General features: G+C 40.0%; 2 protein-coding genes across 3 annotated transcripts in view; both read right to left on the minus strand.

Annotated features, from left to right (window-relative positions):
* Nucleotides 1-13595, minus strand: part of c5 (complement component 5) — a 47465-nt gene extending 33870 nt beyond the window's left edge. For both annotated transcript variants that reach the window (XR_011675103.1, XM_071402356.1), the window contains exons 1-15: nt 13458-13595; nt 13022-13217; nt 12444-12600; nt 12237-12307; nt 8851-8945; nt 8408-8490; nt 8175-8265; nt 7898-8000; nt 7501-7633; nt 7101-7216; nt 3328-3531; nt 1348-1551; nt 872-1081; nt 555-704; nt 52-181 (exon numbers count right to left, since the gene is read on the minus strand). Coding sequence is in view for 1 of the 2 variants with exons in the window: in XM_071402356.1 (XP_071258457.1) it covers nt 52-181; nt 555-704; nt 872-1081; nt 1348-1551; nt 3328-3531; nt 7101-7216; nt 7501-7633; nt 7898-8000; nt 8175-8265; nt 8408-8490; nt 8851-8945; nt 12237-12307; nt 12444-12600; nt 13022-13217; nt 13458-13522 (2008 nt within the window). In the remaining variant the exon portion in view is untranslated. The remainder of the gene's footprint in view (nt 1-51; nt 182-554; nt 705-871; nt 1082-1347; nt 1552-3327; nt 3532-7100; nt 7217-7500; nt 7634-7897; nt 8001-8174; nt 8266-8407; nt 8491-8850; nt 8946-12236; nt 12308-12443; nt 12601-13021; nt 13218-13457) is intronic.
* Nucleotides 13596-13922: 327 nt separating this feature from the next.
* Nucleotides 13923-18532, minus strand: prdm12b (PR domain containing 12b). The gene is made up of 5 exons (XM_071402357.1): nt 18067-18532; nt 16573-16763; nt 16216-16371; nt 15681-15795; nt 13923-15518 (listed from the first exon to the last, which is right to left on the minus strand). The coding sequence occupies exons 1-5, from the start codon at nt 18281-18283 to the stop codon at nt 15085-15087; spliced, it is 1113 nt and encodes a 370-aa protein (XP_071258458.1). The 5' UTR covers nt 18284-18532; the 3' UTR covers nt 13923-15084.
* Between the last annotated feature and the right edge of the window lie 309 nt (nt 18533-18841).

Genomic DNA, 18841 nt, shown 5'->3' on the forward strand with positions numbered 1-18841 from the left:
GGGAATAGGGTGCCATTTCGGATGCAGACTTTGACAGATACTGTGCATTACCTTCAGATTGGGAAGCCTGAGCATTTGCATTGGTCATAAAAGTGAGTCCGGTGAGACGGAAGACATCAGCGTTATCTTTGCCACCTCCTCCTCCACACCCTTGGTCACTTTGCTCAATGTGGCGGAGCACCTAAAGAAAGAAATAACAATGATTGTCACCTCACCTTCTATATGCCAGCTTTTTGCTTTCTATGAAATGTGCCCAGTTCAAGTCTTCAGTGTTACATTTGGCGTAGTCGGCAGAATATTCATTTTTATCAATAAATCCCCATTACTAAGGTTCCATTTACCAGAGAAAATGCCATTCATCCTCTCAGCACTAACCATGCTCAATAAGAGTTTGCTGGACTAACCTGTATAATGTACACTGTGTGTAATGCATCTTTTAACTCAGAGTGCCAAACACAGATGTAATTTTTAAAAATGTAATGGACAATAATGTTTTATTTTCTAACAAGTTAAGCATGGCCGTTGTGTGTTTTCTGAGTCTTGAATGGTCTCACTCCTGTCACTGGGTCCTGGAGTGGGGCTCTAAGTGAGTAGACAGCAGTGTCAATAGCAGATAAGGCCACCAGGGAATCCTGCCCAGTTTTCACTTCAAATATCAGTTCATCCTTAGGCTTGTAATCCTTCTTACGAAATGAGAGCTCTGTCTAAGAGATAAACAAACAGAAAATGTTCTGGTGAATAAAGATGGGGTATGCTCATTATGAAAATACAAATATTCTGTGCATTCTCAGCTTATTCACAGTTAAATGTGACAACACGATCAGGAATTAAGAGTTTTGAATGGGTTGTGGTGGAGGCGGAGCTACAGTACCTTAAGTCCATTGACACATTTGTCCTTGACGTCTATCCACACTGAGTCGGCAACCAGCTCAGGCGTCTTCTCCCCATGCAGTATGTAGTAGACTAGCAGGCGTATCGATGGCACCATGTCTGAGGTCACTGTGAAACTAATGGCTTGGGAACCTGTACCTTGGAGATGCTTCTCAGAAGCAAACTTCACTATCTTACCCCTCGAGATGATCTGGCATAGAAGTCAGATAGGTAGGTCAGGAAGAGGTAAATTGTTAGAATTACATTTTTTATTCTTTTTTGTTTTGTTATATTACCTTTTTTACGCAAATCATTTTCTTTTTACTTTGACCTAATGGGGTATTATGTGTAGATCAATGACAACAAATCCCAATAAAATCATTTTAAATTCCACCTGGTAACAAAACAAAATGTGAAAAAGCCCAAGAGGGGTGAATACTTATAGTACAGTATGACTAGAAAACTAACATCAGTTACCTGGTAGCTGAAAGTCTCAATTCGGAGGTAGCTGCGAGCATGGAAGTAGATTTGAATGCTGACATGTTGTCCAACTTGAAGGCCAGAGTAATCGGACGGCAAATCAATGTACAAGTAGCGTTCGTTGGGGGACGAATATGCCTTGGCTTCAAGTGTATACTCCGCTTGACTACCGAAGGGTAACCTCTCATCAGCGGTCTTGAACTGAAACAACATTACAGCATTACATACATTCTATCCCAAGCCTCACAAAACCAACAGAAAAGAGAGCAAGAAATAGATGTGTGGCATGTGCAGAGCCTGTGGTCTAACGATAACATGCCTGGCTTAGACACATTTAAACTCCCTCTCCCCATTGGAGACTGGGATTCAATCCCAGCTCCAACCTTTCAATCTGTTTCTCCCACCTCCCTGTCTAAACAGTGTCAAAATACCTCCAGAAATAAATATAAAAAAATAGATGTACACTACCGTTCAAAAGTTTGGGATCACTTAGAAATGTCCTTGTTTTTTTAAAGAAAAGCTAATTTTTTGTCCATTAAAATAACATCAAATTGATCAGAAATAGAGTGTAGACATTATTAATGTTGTAAATGACTATTGTAGCTGGAAACGGCTGTTTTTTTTATGGAATATCTACATAGGCGTACAGAGGCCAATTGTCAGCAACCGTGTTCCAATGGCACGTTGTCTAAGCTAATCCAAGTTTATAATTTTAAAAGGCTAATTGATCATTAGAAAATCCTTTTGCAACTATGTTAGCACAGCTGAAAACTGTTGTTCTGATTAAAGAAGCAATAAAACTGGCCTTTAGACTAGTTGAGTATCTGGAGCATCAGCATTTGTGGGTTCGATTACAGGTTCAAAATGGCCAGAAACAAAGAACTTTCTTCTGAAACTCGTCAGTCTATTCTTGTTCTAAGAAATGAAGGCTATTCTATGCGAGAAATTGCCAAGAAACTGAAGATCTTGTACAACGCTGTGTACTACTAGCTTCACAGAACAGCGCAAACTTGCTCTAACCAGAATAGAAAGAGGAGTGGGAGGCCCCGGTGCACAACTGAGAAAGAGGACAAGTACATTAGAGTGTCCAGTTTGAGAAACAGACGCCTCACAAGTCCTCAACTGGCAGCTTCATTAAATAGCACCCACAAAATACCAGTCTCAATGTCAACAGTAAAGAGGCGACTCCGGGATGCTGGCCTTCTAGGCAGAGTTCCTCTGTCCAGTGTCTGTGTTCTTTTTCCCATCTTAATCTTTTCTTTTTATTGGCCAGTCTGAGATATGGCTTTTTATTTGCAACCCTGGCTAGAAGGCCAGCATCCCGTACTTGCCTCTTCACTGTTGACGTTGAGACAGTTTTTCTGCGGGTACTATTTAATGAAGCTGCCAGTTGAGGACTTGTGAGGCGTCTGTTTCTTCAGTTTCTTGACAGTTTCTCGCATGGAATAGCCTTTATTTCTCAAAACAAGAATAGACTGGCGAGTTTCAAAAGAAAGTTCTTTGTTTCTAGCCATTTTGAGCCTATAATCGAACCCACAAATGCTGATGTTCCAGATGATCAACTAGTCTAAATAAGGCCAGTTTTATTGCTTCTTTAAATCAGCACAACAGTTTTCAGCTGTGCTAACATAATTGCAAAAGGGTTTTCTAATCATCAATTAGCCTTTTAAAAGTATAAACTTGGATTAGCTAACACAATGTGCCATTGGAACACAGGAGTGATTGTTTCTGATAATGGGCCTATGTAGATTCCAATAAAAATCAGCCGTTTCCAGCTACAATAGTCATTTACAACATTAACAATATCTACACTGTATTTCGGATCAATTTGATGTTATTTTAATGGACAAAAAATGTGCTTTTCTTTCAAAAACAAGGACATTTCTAAGTGACCCCAAACTTTTGAACGGTAGTGTATGTCAAGCTGCCTTCACTTAATCATACATTTAATGAGACTCAATCCACATTGGTACTTACAATAAATCTTGCACTCTCAGCTTCTGAATGAAGGTTGCAAATAAAAAGAGCAATCCCATCATCCTTGGTCCTCTTACTGTTATCCTCTGTCAGTGTTGGACACTGAAGTTTTTCGTCCACACCACGTTTGTTTTTGGTGAAGGAATTCACCAACTTCACTGGTACCATTGCCACAGGGTCCCCCAAATGGTCCTTGACCGACACCTGGTGGCAAAACCCCCATACAGTCTTATAAAAAAGGGTTCCAAAAGGTTATTTGCAGTGGGATAGGTTTCTACCAAGACCCGTTTTCATCTGAAGAACCCTTTTTGGAAGACAAGGCTTCTTTATAAGGCAAAGGGTTCTACCTAGAACCTTTAAAGGGTGTATATGAAACAAGGGATGGTGGAGAAGGAAACCATTCTGCGGGCACCATAGTATTATTTTTCATTCTATTTTTTAACACTTGCTACTCAGTTCCAGTTGCTAATATATGCCTATTATTATTAGATTTGGATAGAAAATACTCTGAAGTTTCTAAAACGGTTTGAATGATGTCTGTGAGTATAACAGAACTCATATGGCAGGCAAAAACCTGAGAAAAATCCAACCAGGAAGTGGGAAATCTGGGGTTTGTAGTTTTTCAACTCTTGGCCTATCGAATACACAGTGTCTATGGGGTCATTTTGCACTTCCTAAGGCTTCCATTAGATGTCAACAGTCTTTAGAACCTTCTTTGATGCTTCTACTGTGAAGTGGGGGCGAATGAGAGGGGATTGAGTAAGGTCTCTCCCAGAGAGCCACGAGCTGACCATGCGTGCTCACGTGAGAGCGACCTGCTTTCCATTGCATTTCTGAAGACAAGGGAATTCTCCCGTTGGAACATTATTGAAGATTTATGTTAAAAACATCCTAAAGATTGATTCTATACTTCGTTTGACATGTTTCTACGAACTGTAATATGACTTTTCGTCTGAACTTTTGCCTGGACCTGCCCGCGCGTCGTGAGTTTAGATTGTGTATTGAACGCGCGAACAAAAAGGAGTTATTTGGACATAAATGATGGACTTTATGGAACAAATCAAACATTTATTGTGGAACTGGGATTCCTGGGAGTGCATTCTGATGAAGATCATCAAAGGTAAGTGAATATTTATAATGCTATTTCTGACTTATGTTGATTCCAACATGACAGATATCTTTTTGTGTGTTCAATATGTGGTTTTGCATGTACATTGGTTGCATGTACAATGTTATGCTACACAAAGATAAATAACATACATTTTTCTAAATGAATCCAATTTGTTCGTAGTTGGACTTATTGCACCCGTTACTGAGATGGTTGTTCCAGTTTAGATGATTTAGGTACTAGCTAAACAATCTTCTCTACTCAGGCAATTCTTCAAAGACATGCTCCGGTACTTTGGCAACGAATACTTATTTTTTAAACCTCACACTTTGGTCTGGATGTGTCAATGTGTAGTTCATACATGCATAATCTATGAGCAGAATTACTGTTTTAACTTAATTAGCCAGGAAATCCCTAGATTGAAAGTGTCTGTTTTCTGGAATCTGTGTGGGGCAGCCCCTAGCAATTTGAGTTTCAGCCAGTGAGCTTTAGCTCCTCGCCAATTGAGTGACAGCTAGCAAGACGTACACACAGTGGAGCGAGAGAGAGCATTGACATGGTGCACATATCTGCACACTTGTGACTCAGTATGCAATTTTCGGGGACCACTTTTGGCTCGTGGGCGCTACTTTCAGAACTACTGGCTAAAAGGTATAAAAAAGTACCAGGTAATATCTTTAACGCAGGTTGCAGGTGATTAATAGGTCCAATTGTTGGATATTCTCACTCTGGCTGGATTCCAATAGGAATTACACATCACTTTGCAAGTCAGCATAATATGACTTGCTGGCCTAATGTGGTCTGTAAACCAGGAGTTTCCTAAAACCACTATGTTAGGGTATAACTAGGCACTCAAAGAAAGACTGTATGATATATGTAAGGTATTGTCATAAAGACTTTCATTTAAAATGGTAATAAGGCTGGTGGAACCATTCATAGAGGGTTCTAGGAAGAACCGGTAGAGGATAAAAGGGTTCTCGGTAGAACCATCGTAGAGGGTTTGAGGCAGAACCCTTCATACAGGGTTCTGGGTAGAACCATTTAAAAGGGATTTTATGAAGAACCCTACATAGAGGGTTCTATAGTAGGTAAAACCATCTGAAAAATGTTTGACCCTATGGGGACAAACTGAAGAACGCTATATGGTTCTACTTAGCACATTTGTTTCTAAGATTGTAGAATTAAGCAATAAGGCACGAGGGGGTGTGGTATATGGCCAATATACCATGGCTAAAGGCTGTTCTTAACCATGACGCAACGAGGAGTGCCTGGATACAGCCCTTAGCCGTGGTATATTGGCAATATACCACAAACCCCAGAGGTGCGTTATTGCTATTATAAACTGCTTACCAATGTAATTAGAGCAGTAAAAATAATTGTTTTGTCATACCCGTGGTATACGGTCTGATATACCACAACTGTCAACTAATCAGCATTCAGGGCTCGAACCACCCAGTTTATAATTACAATTATGTAGTCATGTGAAAAGTAAGTACACCCCCTAAAAAGTGGTCTTATTTTTATTTTTTTTTACATATTTGGACAGAGAGATATTTAAGCTACATTCCAACCACATTCATTGATAAACTAGTTGATGTTGGCCTGGCCAACATACCATCATTGAGTCAACCATGAATTCAATATTGTACCAGAGAATTCTTGAGGAAAAGGTGAGGCCACCTGTCAAAAAGATGAAGCTGAACCGAACATGGATCTTGCAACAGGACAATGATCCAAAACACACAAGCAAAGCTACAACAGAATGGCTCAAAAATAAGAAATGGAGGGTTATGGGAATGGCAGAGTCAAAGCCTAGATCTCAATCTTGTCGAAATGCTGTGGGGGGACTTGAAGCGGGCCATGCATGCAAGAAAGCCCTCAATCATGACAGTTGAAGCAGTACTGTAAAGAATGGGCAAAAATTAAACTGAGTCGATATAAGACTGATAGACAGTTACAAGAAATGGCTACATGGAGTTATCTCTACCAAAGGTGGCAACACCAGCTATTGAAGTTAGGGGTGTACTTGTTTTTTCCGCACCATGGAATTGCATTTCTGTAGATTTTTGATGAATAAATGATTGCAAAGTATAATATTTTAGTGTCATTTGTTGTATTAGGTTACCTTTATCTGTCAATAGTGTTGAAGTGAAGATTACATATCCCCCTGTCCAAATATGTACAGAAAAAAGACTACTTTCCAGGGAGTGTACTTACTTTTTCACATGACTGTATTTACTTCTGTACAGTAGATCTAACAGTAAGGATATATTCGGTGTCGACTTAATTTACAATTTTATTATTGCATGTATTTCAATTTGTGCATAAAAGGTAGCTTGGTCTCAGATCTGTCATGTTTGGCAGAACAATGACCATAGGAGTTGGGAACTGTCAAAAGAGTATCTAGCAAGCATCAAGATGTGTCAAATAACAGTCTAAAAATCACTTGAGAGCATATACATCAGATTTGACCATTCAGACACAAGTCGCATGGACAGAAATCAGATTTAGGTGGTTTGAAATTAGGCTTGAAATATCTGATTCCATGTGCTTTTTGACTGTTCAGACTGCAGGAAAAATAACAGATTCTAATCAGGTATGCAACTAAATGGGATTTGAGTCACTGCAAACTGCCAATGTGAACAAGGCTATAGAGGTGCCCTACCCTGATAGCGTATGGCAGTCCTGGTTTGATGAAAGGAGGAGTAGCGACAAGACTCAGTCTGTACGGGGACTTTAAGAACTTCACATTGGCCATCTCAGCTTCCTGGGAGATACCACCTAGAGAGATAAAAAATAACCTTGTCTGATCAAAAATTGAGTAATAATATGTTCCTGCTAAACTAAATGATGCAATCATTTCGCAATAATGGAATGATCTTCTTTGAATGATCAATCAAACTCTAGGTCAAAGTGAGCAAATCTTAGATGCATCATATAGATGACTTATTATTGTTTAAATGGATAGGCCTAATGGAGCTGTTTTTTTTAATAGAGTATGTATTTCGGCATCAATACTGTAGGTTTGTGTACAACAAGGGGGGCCTACACTGTGCGTCTCTCACCAGTTGGCTCTTGTACCATCACAGCCATATACAGGAACTTTTCCACCATCCCTTCCAGTTCTTTGGGTCCATCTTCAAGTGATAGAGCTTTCTTCATGTTTATGCACACCTCCACTTCACCACTTTCTGTCATCTGAAAGGTTTGATAACAATTTTGCTTAAAAACCCCAGTGGCTCTAGAAGATCAATGTAAAACAATAATATCATATAATAATATTATAATATATATTTAGCTGACATTTTTATCCAAAGCAATTTATAATCATATGTGCATACATTTTTCTTGTGGGTGGCACCAGCAGGACTCGAACCCACTATCTTCTTTCTCCATGTGTAGTGCACTGACACACACACCCAACCGCACAAACATAACTTATTACTCATAACTAATTCTTACTTGCTCTCTTCTCACTGATTTGTGTAGGATGACAGTTGTTTTCCCAATGTATCCAAATCGTAGGAATACCTCTGCATTTGCAACTGGAGCACCATGAATATACCTGATACACAGCACAAATAACAAATGCAACAGTGTAGGCTACAATTATTATATATATAGAGAGAGATTTTTTTACCTTTACTTAACTTGGCAAAATGATCAGACAGACTGAATATTGTTGGATTGAGATACGTTTCAGTTCAAAAAAGCATAACTTTTCTGTTCTTAAACCCACCTGGCAGATATCTTGATCTTAAAAGCTTCAAAAGTACCGAAACTGATGTAGTTAGCCTCTGGCTGCATGTGGATGGATAGGCTGGGTAATACTAATAATAAAGAAAGCACAGTTTAACTCAAAAGTTAGACTCAAAAGTGTCCAAATAAATGTAACTTGGTGAGAGGTATAATAAAACATTTTTTAAGTATAATTCAATCATCAATCCCAATCAATGTTTCTTGTAGAGTTACCGTATTCTCTGACTTCAAATTCAGCTTTGTTTTTTGTGGTGAACTCATCTGTGTAAGAAGCTTCAATTATCCAGATACCTAACCTATGACATGGACCACACCGTATGTACTGTCATTAATGATACATACAACCGATATTATCATGCTGAATCATGACTAATGTAACAGTATAACTTTACGTCCGTCCCCTTGCCCATACCCGGGCGCGAACCAGGGACCCTCTGCACACATCAACAACAGTCACCCACGAAGCATCGTTACCCATCGCTCCACAAAAGCCGCAGCCCTTGCAGAGCAAGGGGAACTACTACTTCAAGGTCTCAGAGCAAGTGACGTCACCGATTTAAAGGCTATTAGCGCGCACCACCGCTAACTAGCTAGCCATTTCACATCCGTTACACTAACAGTGTGATGTCAAATGTTGTGTTGTAGATACCACTTACCTAGGTTTTAGAGGGATTTTGAAAGGATTTTGCATTGATGGGATTCCATTGACATCTGTCATGTCTACAATTTCCACCTTCTGTAACTCTGGGTCCTATACATTGCCAGACAAAAGAAAGCCCCATATCAATGTAGTGTATGGCTAAGTGTATGACTAAGTGCATCGCTACTGCCTTCCTGAGACCTAGAAGTACTGTCGTCCAGGACTCAGAAATAACTTAGCTTAACTGGATCACTGGTATTGAAGGTGCTTCGTGAAGGGACCGTTCACCCAAATGACAAAGTTCCATGTCATTCCAAAGAGTAGGTTTAACTGAGCAAATGAAATGTGACCATACTTTATCACTCATATGTCATCAATTATGCTATTTAGGTCTATATAGAATTTGCAAAGTCATCAACAGCTATTGTTTCAATTCAAACCATAATTCAACTAAAAATAGACAATACAATAGGCCTAGGGTTTTAAGCTCTGGTTGATTTCAAATGTAAGGATATTTAGTGATATTGAATTGTTTAGTTTAACAACGCCACCAATTATCCACATTTGAAGGAGAAGTATCGGCTGGTTGGATAGTTCCATCTGTGCCACTGACTTAGTCTGGAGTCAATTCCATTTTGTCTACAAATTCATAATTGATATGTTGGATTCAGTAAGATTTGAGCTCGATCCAGGCTGTATCACAACCGGCCGTGATTGGGAGTCCCATAGGGCGGCGCACAATTGGCCCAGCGTCGTCCGGTTTTGGCCGGTGTAGGCCGTCATTGTAAATAAGAATTTGTTAATGACTTGCCTAGTTAAATAAAGGTTAAATAAATACAAAATATATATAAAAAAATACTCCAAAAGACAAGTACTGTAGCTTTCGAAAGTGGGAGTGGGTAGCACTCAAGCTTCACGGAACCGGTACCCAAAACAATGCTCAAAGTTGAACAGGTTAAAGTCCATTTAAAGTTGCATTTAGTCATATACTTTAACATGTGTAAGGGATAATCATTGATGGACTATGCGTTCTATTGAAAATAATGAACTACGTGGTGGAACGTTATTTGGAGGAATTTATTCATACTATTTCATCCTTCCACAAGATATAGTCCCGAAACAAATCTAAGGTTGCTACCTAAGCCGGCTGGTCGTTCGTTCTATCGGTTCGGTTGCTAGAGACGCGACCCAGTCGTACAGTCTTTTTGTTCTGTATCTATGGACGAACGACTAAATGTTCCATTGCCATACTGGCTGGTGTAACAGTATAACTTTAGACCGTCCCCGCGCCCCGGGCGCGAACCAGGGACCCTCTGCACACATCAACAACTGACACCCACGAAGCGTCGTTACCCATCGCTCCACAAAAGCCGCGGCCCTTGCAAAGCAAGGGGCAACACTACTTCTAGGTTTCAGAGCAAGTGACGTAACTGATTGAAACGCTATTAGCGCGTACCCGCTAACTAGCTAGCCATTTCATATCCGTTACACTGGCAGCAGTCTTATCCCTTGCTTGCTAGCTAGTCAGCCAACTACGACTAATTTAGCCAGAATAACAGCAAAGTAGCTGCATTTGCATTTGTTTAAACTGTTTTCTAGAGACATTTATTTGGATACAACCATAACAATGAGATAAAGAGGCACGATTTCGCCTGGCATATAGAATGTGATCTCTCGTCAGGTCACTGTTGTTCAGAGGAGCTAGCTAGCTAACACAATCATTTCAAACTGAAGCTGGAAAGACTGCAAACTATCTGCACTTCATTTCACCTTTTTTCTATTGACATTTCTTTGTCCATTTCTTTGTCTATATCCATAAAAATGATGCCAATTGATGAATAAGTTCGACTGATTGAGAAACGCTGCCTGCCATTCTGTCTCGTTCCGACTCCCGACACATTCCTTACTATTATGGGACAGCAGATCGAATTTGAATATTGAAACAATGTTGCAAATGTCGGAGACAGACAAGGTTTATTCAAATCTCCGCTGTTAAAAACTAAATGTGAGATAATGTCTAGATACTTTTTATAGTGGAGATCAAGTTTAAAAAGTGCCTGGCTGGGTTGATGAGACAGTGGATTGCCAGTCAGATGTAACAGAGTAAATAGGCATTTTAACATCATAGATATAGCTGGTGGTAATTTGTGGAAAAGACACCGGCTGGAATGCGGTTTTAACCAATCAGCATTCAGGGTTAAACCCACCGGTTGTAGAAGTAAGGGATAATCAATTTGTAAGTCGCTCTGGATAAGAGCGTCTGCTAAATGACTTAAATGTAATGTAAATGTAATCAACGAGGGGCTATGCATTCTACAGAAAATAATGAACGAATGTGTCTTCCACAGAGTGCATTATTTTGGCTAGCAAGGTTGCTAGATATCTACAGTAGTTGCCTTGGTAACCAAACAAACATACTTGCTAGTTTAGCTAAACATATTTGGTTCGCAGGAGATTGTGAGTGGGTCACGGGTGTCTGAGTAAAAAAAAGTATATTCATGCAAAATACTCCAGTCTGAATTTAAACGACATAAACCAGGTTGAGAATGTGTATTAACGATAATGAATTGACTTTTTTTTAAATAATTTAATCTAAAAAATGTTTTTCTTCAGTCACAGTATTTTCAATATTGAGCTATTAGTAGCACTATTTTGGTTGATTTTGCTAGTCTCAAACTAGTGAGTTTATTCAAATGTTTCATCAAGAATATGGGCAAAATGTTATTATTGACACTGAAAGAGGTGGGAATGTTGTTCTCTTGTCATATAGTTGCAACATTTACTATCAATATAGCATTAACAATAGTTTTCCAGATTGTATTTTGGCGATTATTTTTCGCGATGGGAATATTGGGTCGTGACTGAGACAACCTGGTTCAATTTGGGTCCCGAGGCAAAACCAGTTGAGGACCACTGATATAAAGCATGCATGTTCAAGATTGCATGCATAGGTTGTCGCAGTTCCGTGGAGATCTTCACAATGTCTGTAATAATCTGTGCAGATTGTCGAACGACATTGATCAATTGCACCATATACATTTAATGTAATCTCAACTGCAATCCAGGTCATTTGGTTCTGCTATTAGATAAAGCACAGTGATAACACAATCTGTTGTATAAATAAACTAAATATCTGACACTGTATTCCCATTTAAACTTTGCTGTGCTTTTAGTGTGGGTGACACATAAACCAAAAATCAAACATTGTTTTTCCATTGGAATATGGTTGTGCTTTTAGATGGGTGAAATAATAGTGAAAACTAACTTTTGGCTGTCTTTTTATGTGGGTAAATATAGGTTGTAATCTCATTGATCAAACGTCTCTCAACGAAACATTCCCCAATTATCCACGATGAAATGGTGTGGTGTGCCTAGTGGAACGTCCATTTGTGATACACTCACCCTGAAAGTTAGAGTCACAGGTCGAAGGGCTGGCTGCAGATCTTCATTGAGAGAGAATGCTCGCACTTTCACTGTTGGATCATGCTTAGCATTAGAAGGGGTATGTGTATCCACTTCTCACAATGGCATACAACTAGCAACGGATACGCTCAAACACACATGCACATACGCACCAACACACACGCACAATGCTGTTATCATCCTCACCTGATTGTTCTGGTGTATAAATGTGTTTGTCAGTCTGAATGAAGAGGAAGCCATTTTTACGAGAGACTGGTATCTTCACGTGCTGCGCAGACTGTTCTGGAACTATAACTTCAAGGTATGCATGAGTGGCATCCTTAAGGAACGTACTAGGGAAAATCTGTGGAGAGTTAATATATTGATTTAAAAAATCCTTACTAACAACAAATATCTCAAATAAAATGCATACAAACCTGGTATGCCCTATTGCAAAGAAAGATGTGAGACAAAAAACTCATGCAAAATCATAACCACATACATTTCATAACCAACATAACATAAACATTTCAAATCTCCATGGTCTTTGTATTACTACGTATTTCCTGTTTTACACAGATATAGACACTTGGGCCTGTATTTGTAAAACATCTCAGAGAAGGAATGGTGATCCAGGACCAGGTCCCTCCTGTATACTTTTTTTATTAGAAAAGGCTAAACTGATCTTAGATCAGCACTCCTACTCTGAGGAACTTTGTGAATACTGCCCTGTCCTTCAAAAGGAAACATGACTGCCTGTTTCACTTGTTGGAGCTTTGTCTGACCCTCAATGTGACAGCATCCAGGAAGCCATTCTGGGTGTTGAGGGTCACAAACTGATCAGCATATTTTATATGGGCTGCGTCCATAGAGCTTTTCAAGTAAACATGGACATTGGCTTCTTGGGTAAAGCCAAACAGCTGAATCACCACTTTCTCAGATGCATCCAGTCGGAGGAGTTTAGGAGCAGTGATCAGGTACCTTGGGAAAATATGGGAAAAACAGGGTTATAGAAAATATGTCACTGTGACACACTAGTGTCCTGTTCAGGGGATGTACTTGTACATTAAGCTTCCTCATGCTACAGAAACAGGAGATAGGCTCCTGCCCTATGGGCCATTCTGGCTCAGACAAAGCTAGTTACTATACTTACTAATCCAAACAAGTCAAAACTAAAAAAAATTGACAATTGCCAGGATTGTCATAAATGCAGCCACTTACATCTTTTCCTGAGCACCTGCCAAACAGCAGCGATGAAAAACACAAAGAAGCAGTAAGAGTTTCATCTTCCACTGCCGATGAGACTGACTGACTCTGCAAACCCAACCGCAGATGTTTTTATCCAGCCCACTAAGGAGTTATGCAGTATGCTTGTTTTCAGTTAATCATCAACTGTGGTCATCCAAGCTCAGAATTTCCAACCATTTCTAGTCACAAAGGTGAGTTTGCTTAAGCTCTGTTTTTACAGCATTATTTCACAAGAGGGATTCTGTTGGCTCTGTGATGCAAGTCGATAAGGAGGTTACTGGAAACCATGTTTACTTAACGCAATTTGGCTTATCAATGGATTAACTCACTAAGGGAAACTGAATTTAGGCATACAGTATATGGTACAGTTAAATTATATATGGAGAGATTGTGTGATATAAACAGTTATAATCATGGGACAATTAACAGAAGACAAGGAAGGTTACAATGATTTATTTGGAGTACTAGGTGAAAATACAAAGTAATTTATATATGCAAACATAGTATAGGTAATACACTGCACCCCGCTTTGTCATTTAAGTTATACATACTGTACATGTAGAGATAAAGTGACTGTTCAATAATTCTGGAAATAGAGTACATTTTAGGATTATATTTACATCTTATATAGTGTATTTACATGTAATGAATCATTCTATTCCCTGACTGGAACACAACAAAGCTAATGGTTACTGGGAGAGTCTGGAAAATCCTGTTAAGTGACCAGTTCAAATGATCCTTCATCCATTACGGTTGCAAATTATACAATTCTTGTTACAATAGTCAAAAATATGAGTTAATCAATGTTAAGAACATGTGAATGTCCTCCCAAACCCAGATCTTGTTTGTACAAATCAAGCTGACTGTCAGCCTGGGCTACCTCATTCAGGTGGAAATAAACAAATAGCATTATTTTCCAAAACAAAAAATCAAAAACTGCATGCAAACAAAAGTGAACTACATTTTCCTCCCAGATACAGTACCTCTGAAGATGTACAAGAACATCCCAAGACTTGTGGCCACTGAGTAGACAAATATTGTCCCATGCACTGGTAAGAGAGAAAAATAACTTCCAATAACTTCAAAATGTTAAACCATTCAGAACTTGACCTATAGATTTTTTAAATATCTATAAAATCAATGGATTTCTATATGTTATCAGTATGACGGTACCTGGCATGACCAATCAATACACTACATACAGTACTGTATATTATGGACCCAAATATATATATACATACATATATATATATATACACATATATATATATATATATATAAACTTAATCTCACAAGAATGGTCACAATGACAACATCAGGTCTAGTTACATTTTTGACAGTAAGTTAACAGAATTCCAGTACCTAGATCACCCTAGTTCTACATAGTGCATTGTAAAAGAGACATTGTGAGGGCCAAACTATTATATGTGATCAGAAAGTCCATTTGCCGGTAGCTCTAACAGTGACACCACTACAGCCAGTTAATTTACATCAAATATGTGCAAGGAAGTGCAGACTTGTAGAAAAGCATCACATTTTGCAGTACGATCATCACTGTCGAGGGGATGTGCCTATTGGAATGAATGTACAAGGCTTTCCTTCACAGGACCATGGTGGGGATGTGATGCACCAGAGAGGCTGGGTGGGGCACCGTGGTCATCTGGGGGGGTGGGGGGGAGTGTGCCTGGTGGAGGCCCACCACCACTCCCCCCGCACCACCGGGCCGGTGTCTGGCGCTCTTCTGGTGCGCCCGCAGTCCTGCCAACTGAGAGTAGGCACTCTGGCACACGTGGCACTTGTATGGCCGCTCGCCAGTGTGCAGGCGCACGTGGTTGCGCAGGGTGGACGACTGGCTGAAGCGCCGATTGCAAAAGCGACATACAAAGGGCTTGTCCAGGGTGTGGATGCGCATGTGGGAACGCAGGTTGCTGCGAGAGTTGAAGCCCCGGTGGCATATGACGCAGCGCATCCGGCTAGCGGTGGTAGGCAGGGCAGAGGACGAGGAGGTGGATCCGTCGCAAATATGAAACTCATCTAGGAGAGAGAGAGAGAGCAGAGTCAGACTCATCTCGACAAACACTCTCAATGTTGTACATGAAATAAATACATCTAAACTTTGGCAGCCTATTTCAGAAAGTGATCGTGAAAAGCCCATCTGCATCTTTTGGCCCAAGTCGTTTCCGACTAAAGACTCACCGGTTTTGCTCTTTTTCTGCTGGTCATCCTCTATTCCTGGAACTCCGGGTATCCCCAGGAATGTGTTATGCGAGTTTCCATACCACACTAGCAGCTCCTGGTCGGGGGGAATGGTCTGCGGAGGGTTGACATACAAAATACATTACTTTTATGGAATAACAATAACATCAGAAACAACACAACAATACATCATAACCAATGACTGCCTAATTGATTGATTGACTGATGGACTGACTGACTAATTTACTAAGAATCATAAACACACAAAGGGCCCAGCTCATTTAGGTCTGTAAGACAACTTCTTGTGAATATAGTATTAGTATAACATTTGTATTATTATTAGTACAATATCATGTAGAAGTAGAATGTAGTGCATATAGATGTAATAATGTGAGTAGTCATGATAATAATAACAATGTAATGAAATAACACTGTTCAGGGGTCTAGCCATAGAAATTGCATCTCATAGAGAGGGATAATTGACTTGAATGAGGATCCCCGTTCTACTCATTCTAGTTCTGTGGGTCAAACTCACCTCCATAGCTTTGTAGAAGATACTGCTGCCAATCTGCACCACTTCCAGGTTCTGCTCCTGCTCGTTGCGGGCACATTTGATATAGGTCATCCAGCTGCGGTGATCCTCCTGACTAGCATCAATGAAGTAGCGCACAGTACCATCCTCATTGAACACCTAAGGGAACACACAAAAACAATGGAGTGTCCATCTATATCCATACAAGCAATAACCTGATCCTATCCTATTTATTATTTTCATGTGTATGTGGTTGTATGTGACAAACAATTGTTAAATGACTAGCATTGGGGTGTAAGCCTGTACATGACCTACCAGTGTCTTTTCTGCTACATGCATGCACACTCCACCTTTGCTTACCTCCCACATGAGGTTGTTGTTCTTGAAGAGATCCACATGCTCAGGAGAGATGACTCGGCCAGTAAAAGGCCCCATCTCTGTCCCAGCTTTGATCCAGGTCTTGGAGAAGATTCCTAGGCCCTCGCCAGGGATGGAGCTCTGGGCTATTATCACTTCACTTGGCAACACCAGACTGGAGAGCTTGTGAACCTCTGGGGAACAGAGAGGGACATTTAGCATGATAACATATACCTGTATTGTAGCAACATCATGCAACATTTCAGTTGTCTAGGCTGCAATTGCCATCACTGGTCTCAAAGCTTTCGTATGAAATTGCTCTTTGCAGCAGAAATCAGTGCTTTCACAAAAGGGATATTGAATATTGTGGGCCATCAATTTTCCCCAGTTGACAACAAATGTTGTTAGTATTGTTACAAATACCACAGAATGTCTTCATGTCTTTTATAAACTCAATTTTATACAAGCATTGTTCATTGGGTGCCTAATCATTTAGGGTGTGAAAACCAGTGAAATTTAATTTGAGCCTAAGCAGAAAAGGGTTAAAAGCTAATTTTCCAAACTGAAAGCAGCAAATTGTTATGCTTTGGATGTGAAGGGCCCTTACACATTAAAGGCTAAATGCAAGTGGAAAGAAATGTATAATTCCACATTCATGATCCACTTAAACTTTGTAGCAACACATGTAGGGCCAATGAAATGATGACTTGTTTAAAAGGCCCTGGAATTTCTGGGGTGGGGGTGGAAAGGCGATTAAGACGGCTGACATGGTGTGAATAGCAATAGAATTAGCCTTCACCGCATATTAACGGAGGAACACCAATCTTTATTAAAGGCGACTGAAAGAGAAAAGTGCCGGCCGTGTAATAGCTGCCAAAGCGGGAGAGAGAGGCTTTTCTGAGATTGTTAAATGCAAGATAAAACCTGGGACATTTAAAAGGGTTTTTCTTTCCCTCTATAGTCCGTGGTCCGTGTGGAAACTTTCTTCGGTCAAGCACAACTTTAACCAAATGAATTTAATATCCCTATTTAAGTCACCATCAGTTAATTACACGCGATCCTAAACGAGTCTCTAAATATGCTACGTGGGATCATGTCGTGAAACGGTTAATACGCTTAATGGAATGAAAATAAATGGAATTCAAGGAAAAAGTGCATGGGGACCAGAACAAAACTTTAGAACGGGTTTTCTGGAAAATTCTGTAAGCCTATAGGCTATGTGAATTTGATCACTTATAGGTCACAGTTACTCTATATGCTGCTTCTAGACAGGCGGCATTTCAACACTTGAATTACGTAAAAAATTAACACACTTTAGAGTCGCCTAGGAAATTCAAAATAACGAAACTCAATAATATCAATAAAATATTTGTAATTTTGTTTTACTTCATACTAATATATAAACAGGCTATACGTGGATAAAGACATGGAAACAGTTGAAAGGATACAAATAATAAAGGCCTGCATAATTCGAAATGAAACATCCAATTGACTCACCCCCTGAGAATGATTGCGCAAGGACCTCTGCGGTGAAAGCTGTTTTGGGACTGACGTTTATCTTCTCCTCCAAAAGGTGTTCCCCAAGCACGTTCCTCCATCTACCATAGAGAAAACTATGGAGAATGTCCGAGGTGATAATTTCAGACAGAGACAAACTCTGTTGCTTAAATCCAGACTTCAGCACCAATGCTTCAGCGGGCAACACGGAACCCATGGTGCCACAAATCTGTGAGGTTTATCTAAAAAATGCCGAAATATAAGTAGGCTAGTCTGTGCGCAATTTCAGATGTCCATCTGCCTTTTTTAATGTATGGAGAATAAATGACACACACAAATAAAAATAAACGAATACTTATATGCACAACAATTTCAGACTAGGCTATTTGCCAAATACACGTCCTCCTTTGCTGGCTGAAGTTTTAAAATGTTTCGCCTTTTCAAAGTCCTGGTAGTCTTTATATGCTGCTGGTGTGACCCCCTCTAATTAGTTATTAATGACCCTCCCCTTATGTTCTGGAGCCTTGTTCTACCAGAAAAAAAGCCAGGCTCTTTATTGAGTGGCCAATCCTCAGGGGGGCAGGGGAGGGAGGTGTGTGTCAAGGGAACGGGACTGTTAACTGGGGTGTCTAATGGTGCGAAATACAACCACCTTGCCCGAGGAATAACAAGCTCAGTCCACCACTCTCTCACCAACCTCCGGCGTCTTGCGCTGCAGCAGCAGTAGCGTGCCCCAAAATGCTCCGGGCAGAGGAACAACCCAACAAACCCAGCA

Source organism: Salvelinus alpinus, chromosome 5 (genome assembly GCF_045679555.1).
Source record: "Salvelinus alpinus chromosome 5, SLU_Salpinus.1, whole genome shotgun sequence".
Lineage (NCBI taxonomy): Eukaryota > Metazoa > Chordata > Actinopteri > Salmoniformes > Salmonidae > Salvelinus > Salvelinus alpinus.

Excerpts from the sequence above, each read along its gene's own strand:
- prdm12b (XM_071402357.1), bottom strand. The coding sequence starts at position 18,283 with ATGGGTTCCGTGTTGCCCGCTGAAGCATTGGTGCTGAAGTCTGGATTT. Across the intron at positions 16,764-18,066 it reads TGCGCAATCATTCTCAGGGG|AGGTTCACAAGCTCTCCAGT; the intron begins GTGAGTCAATTG and ends TCTGTTCCCCAG. Across the intron at positions 16,372-16,572 it reads ACAACAACCTCATGTGGGAG|GTGTTCAATGAGGATGGTAC; the intron begins GTAAGCAAAGGT and ends GTGTTCCCTTAG.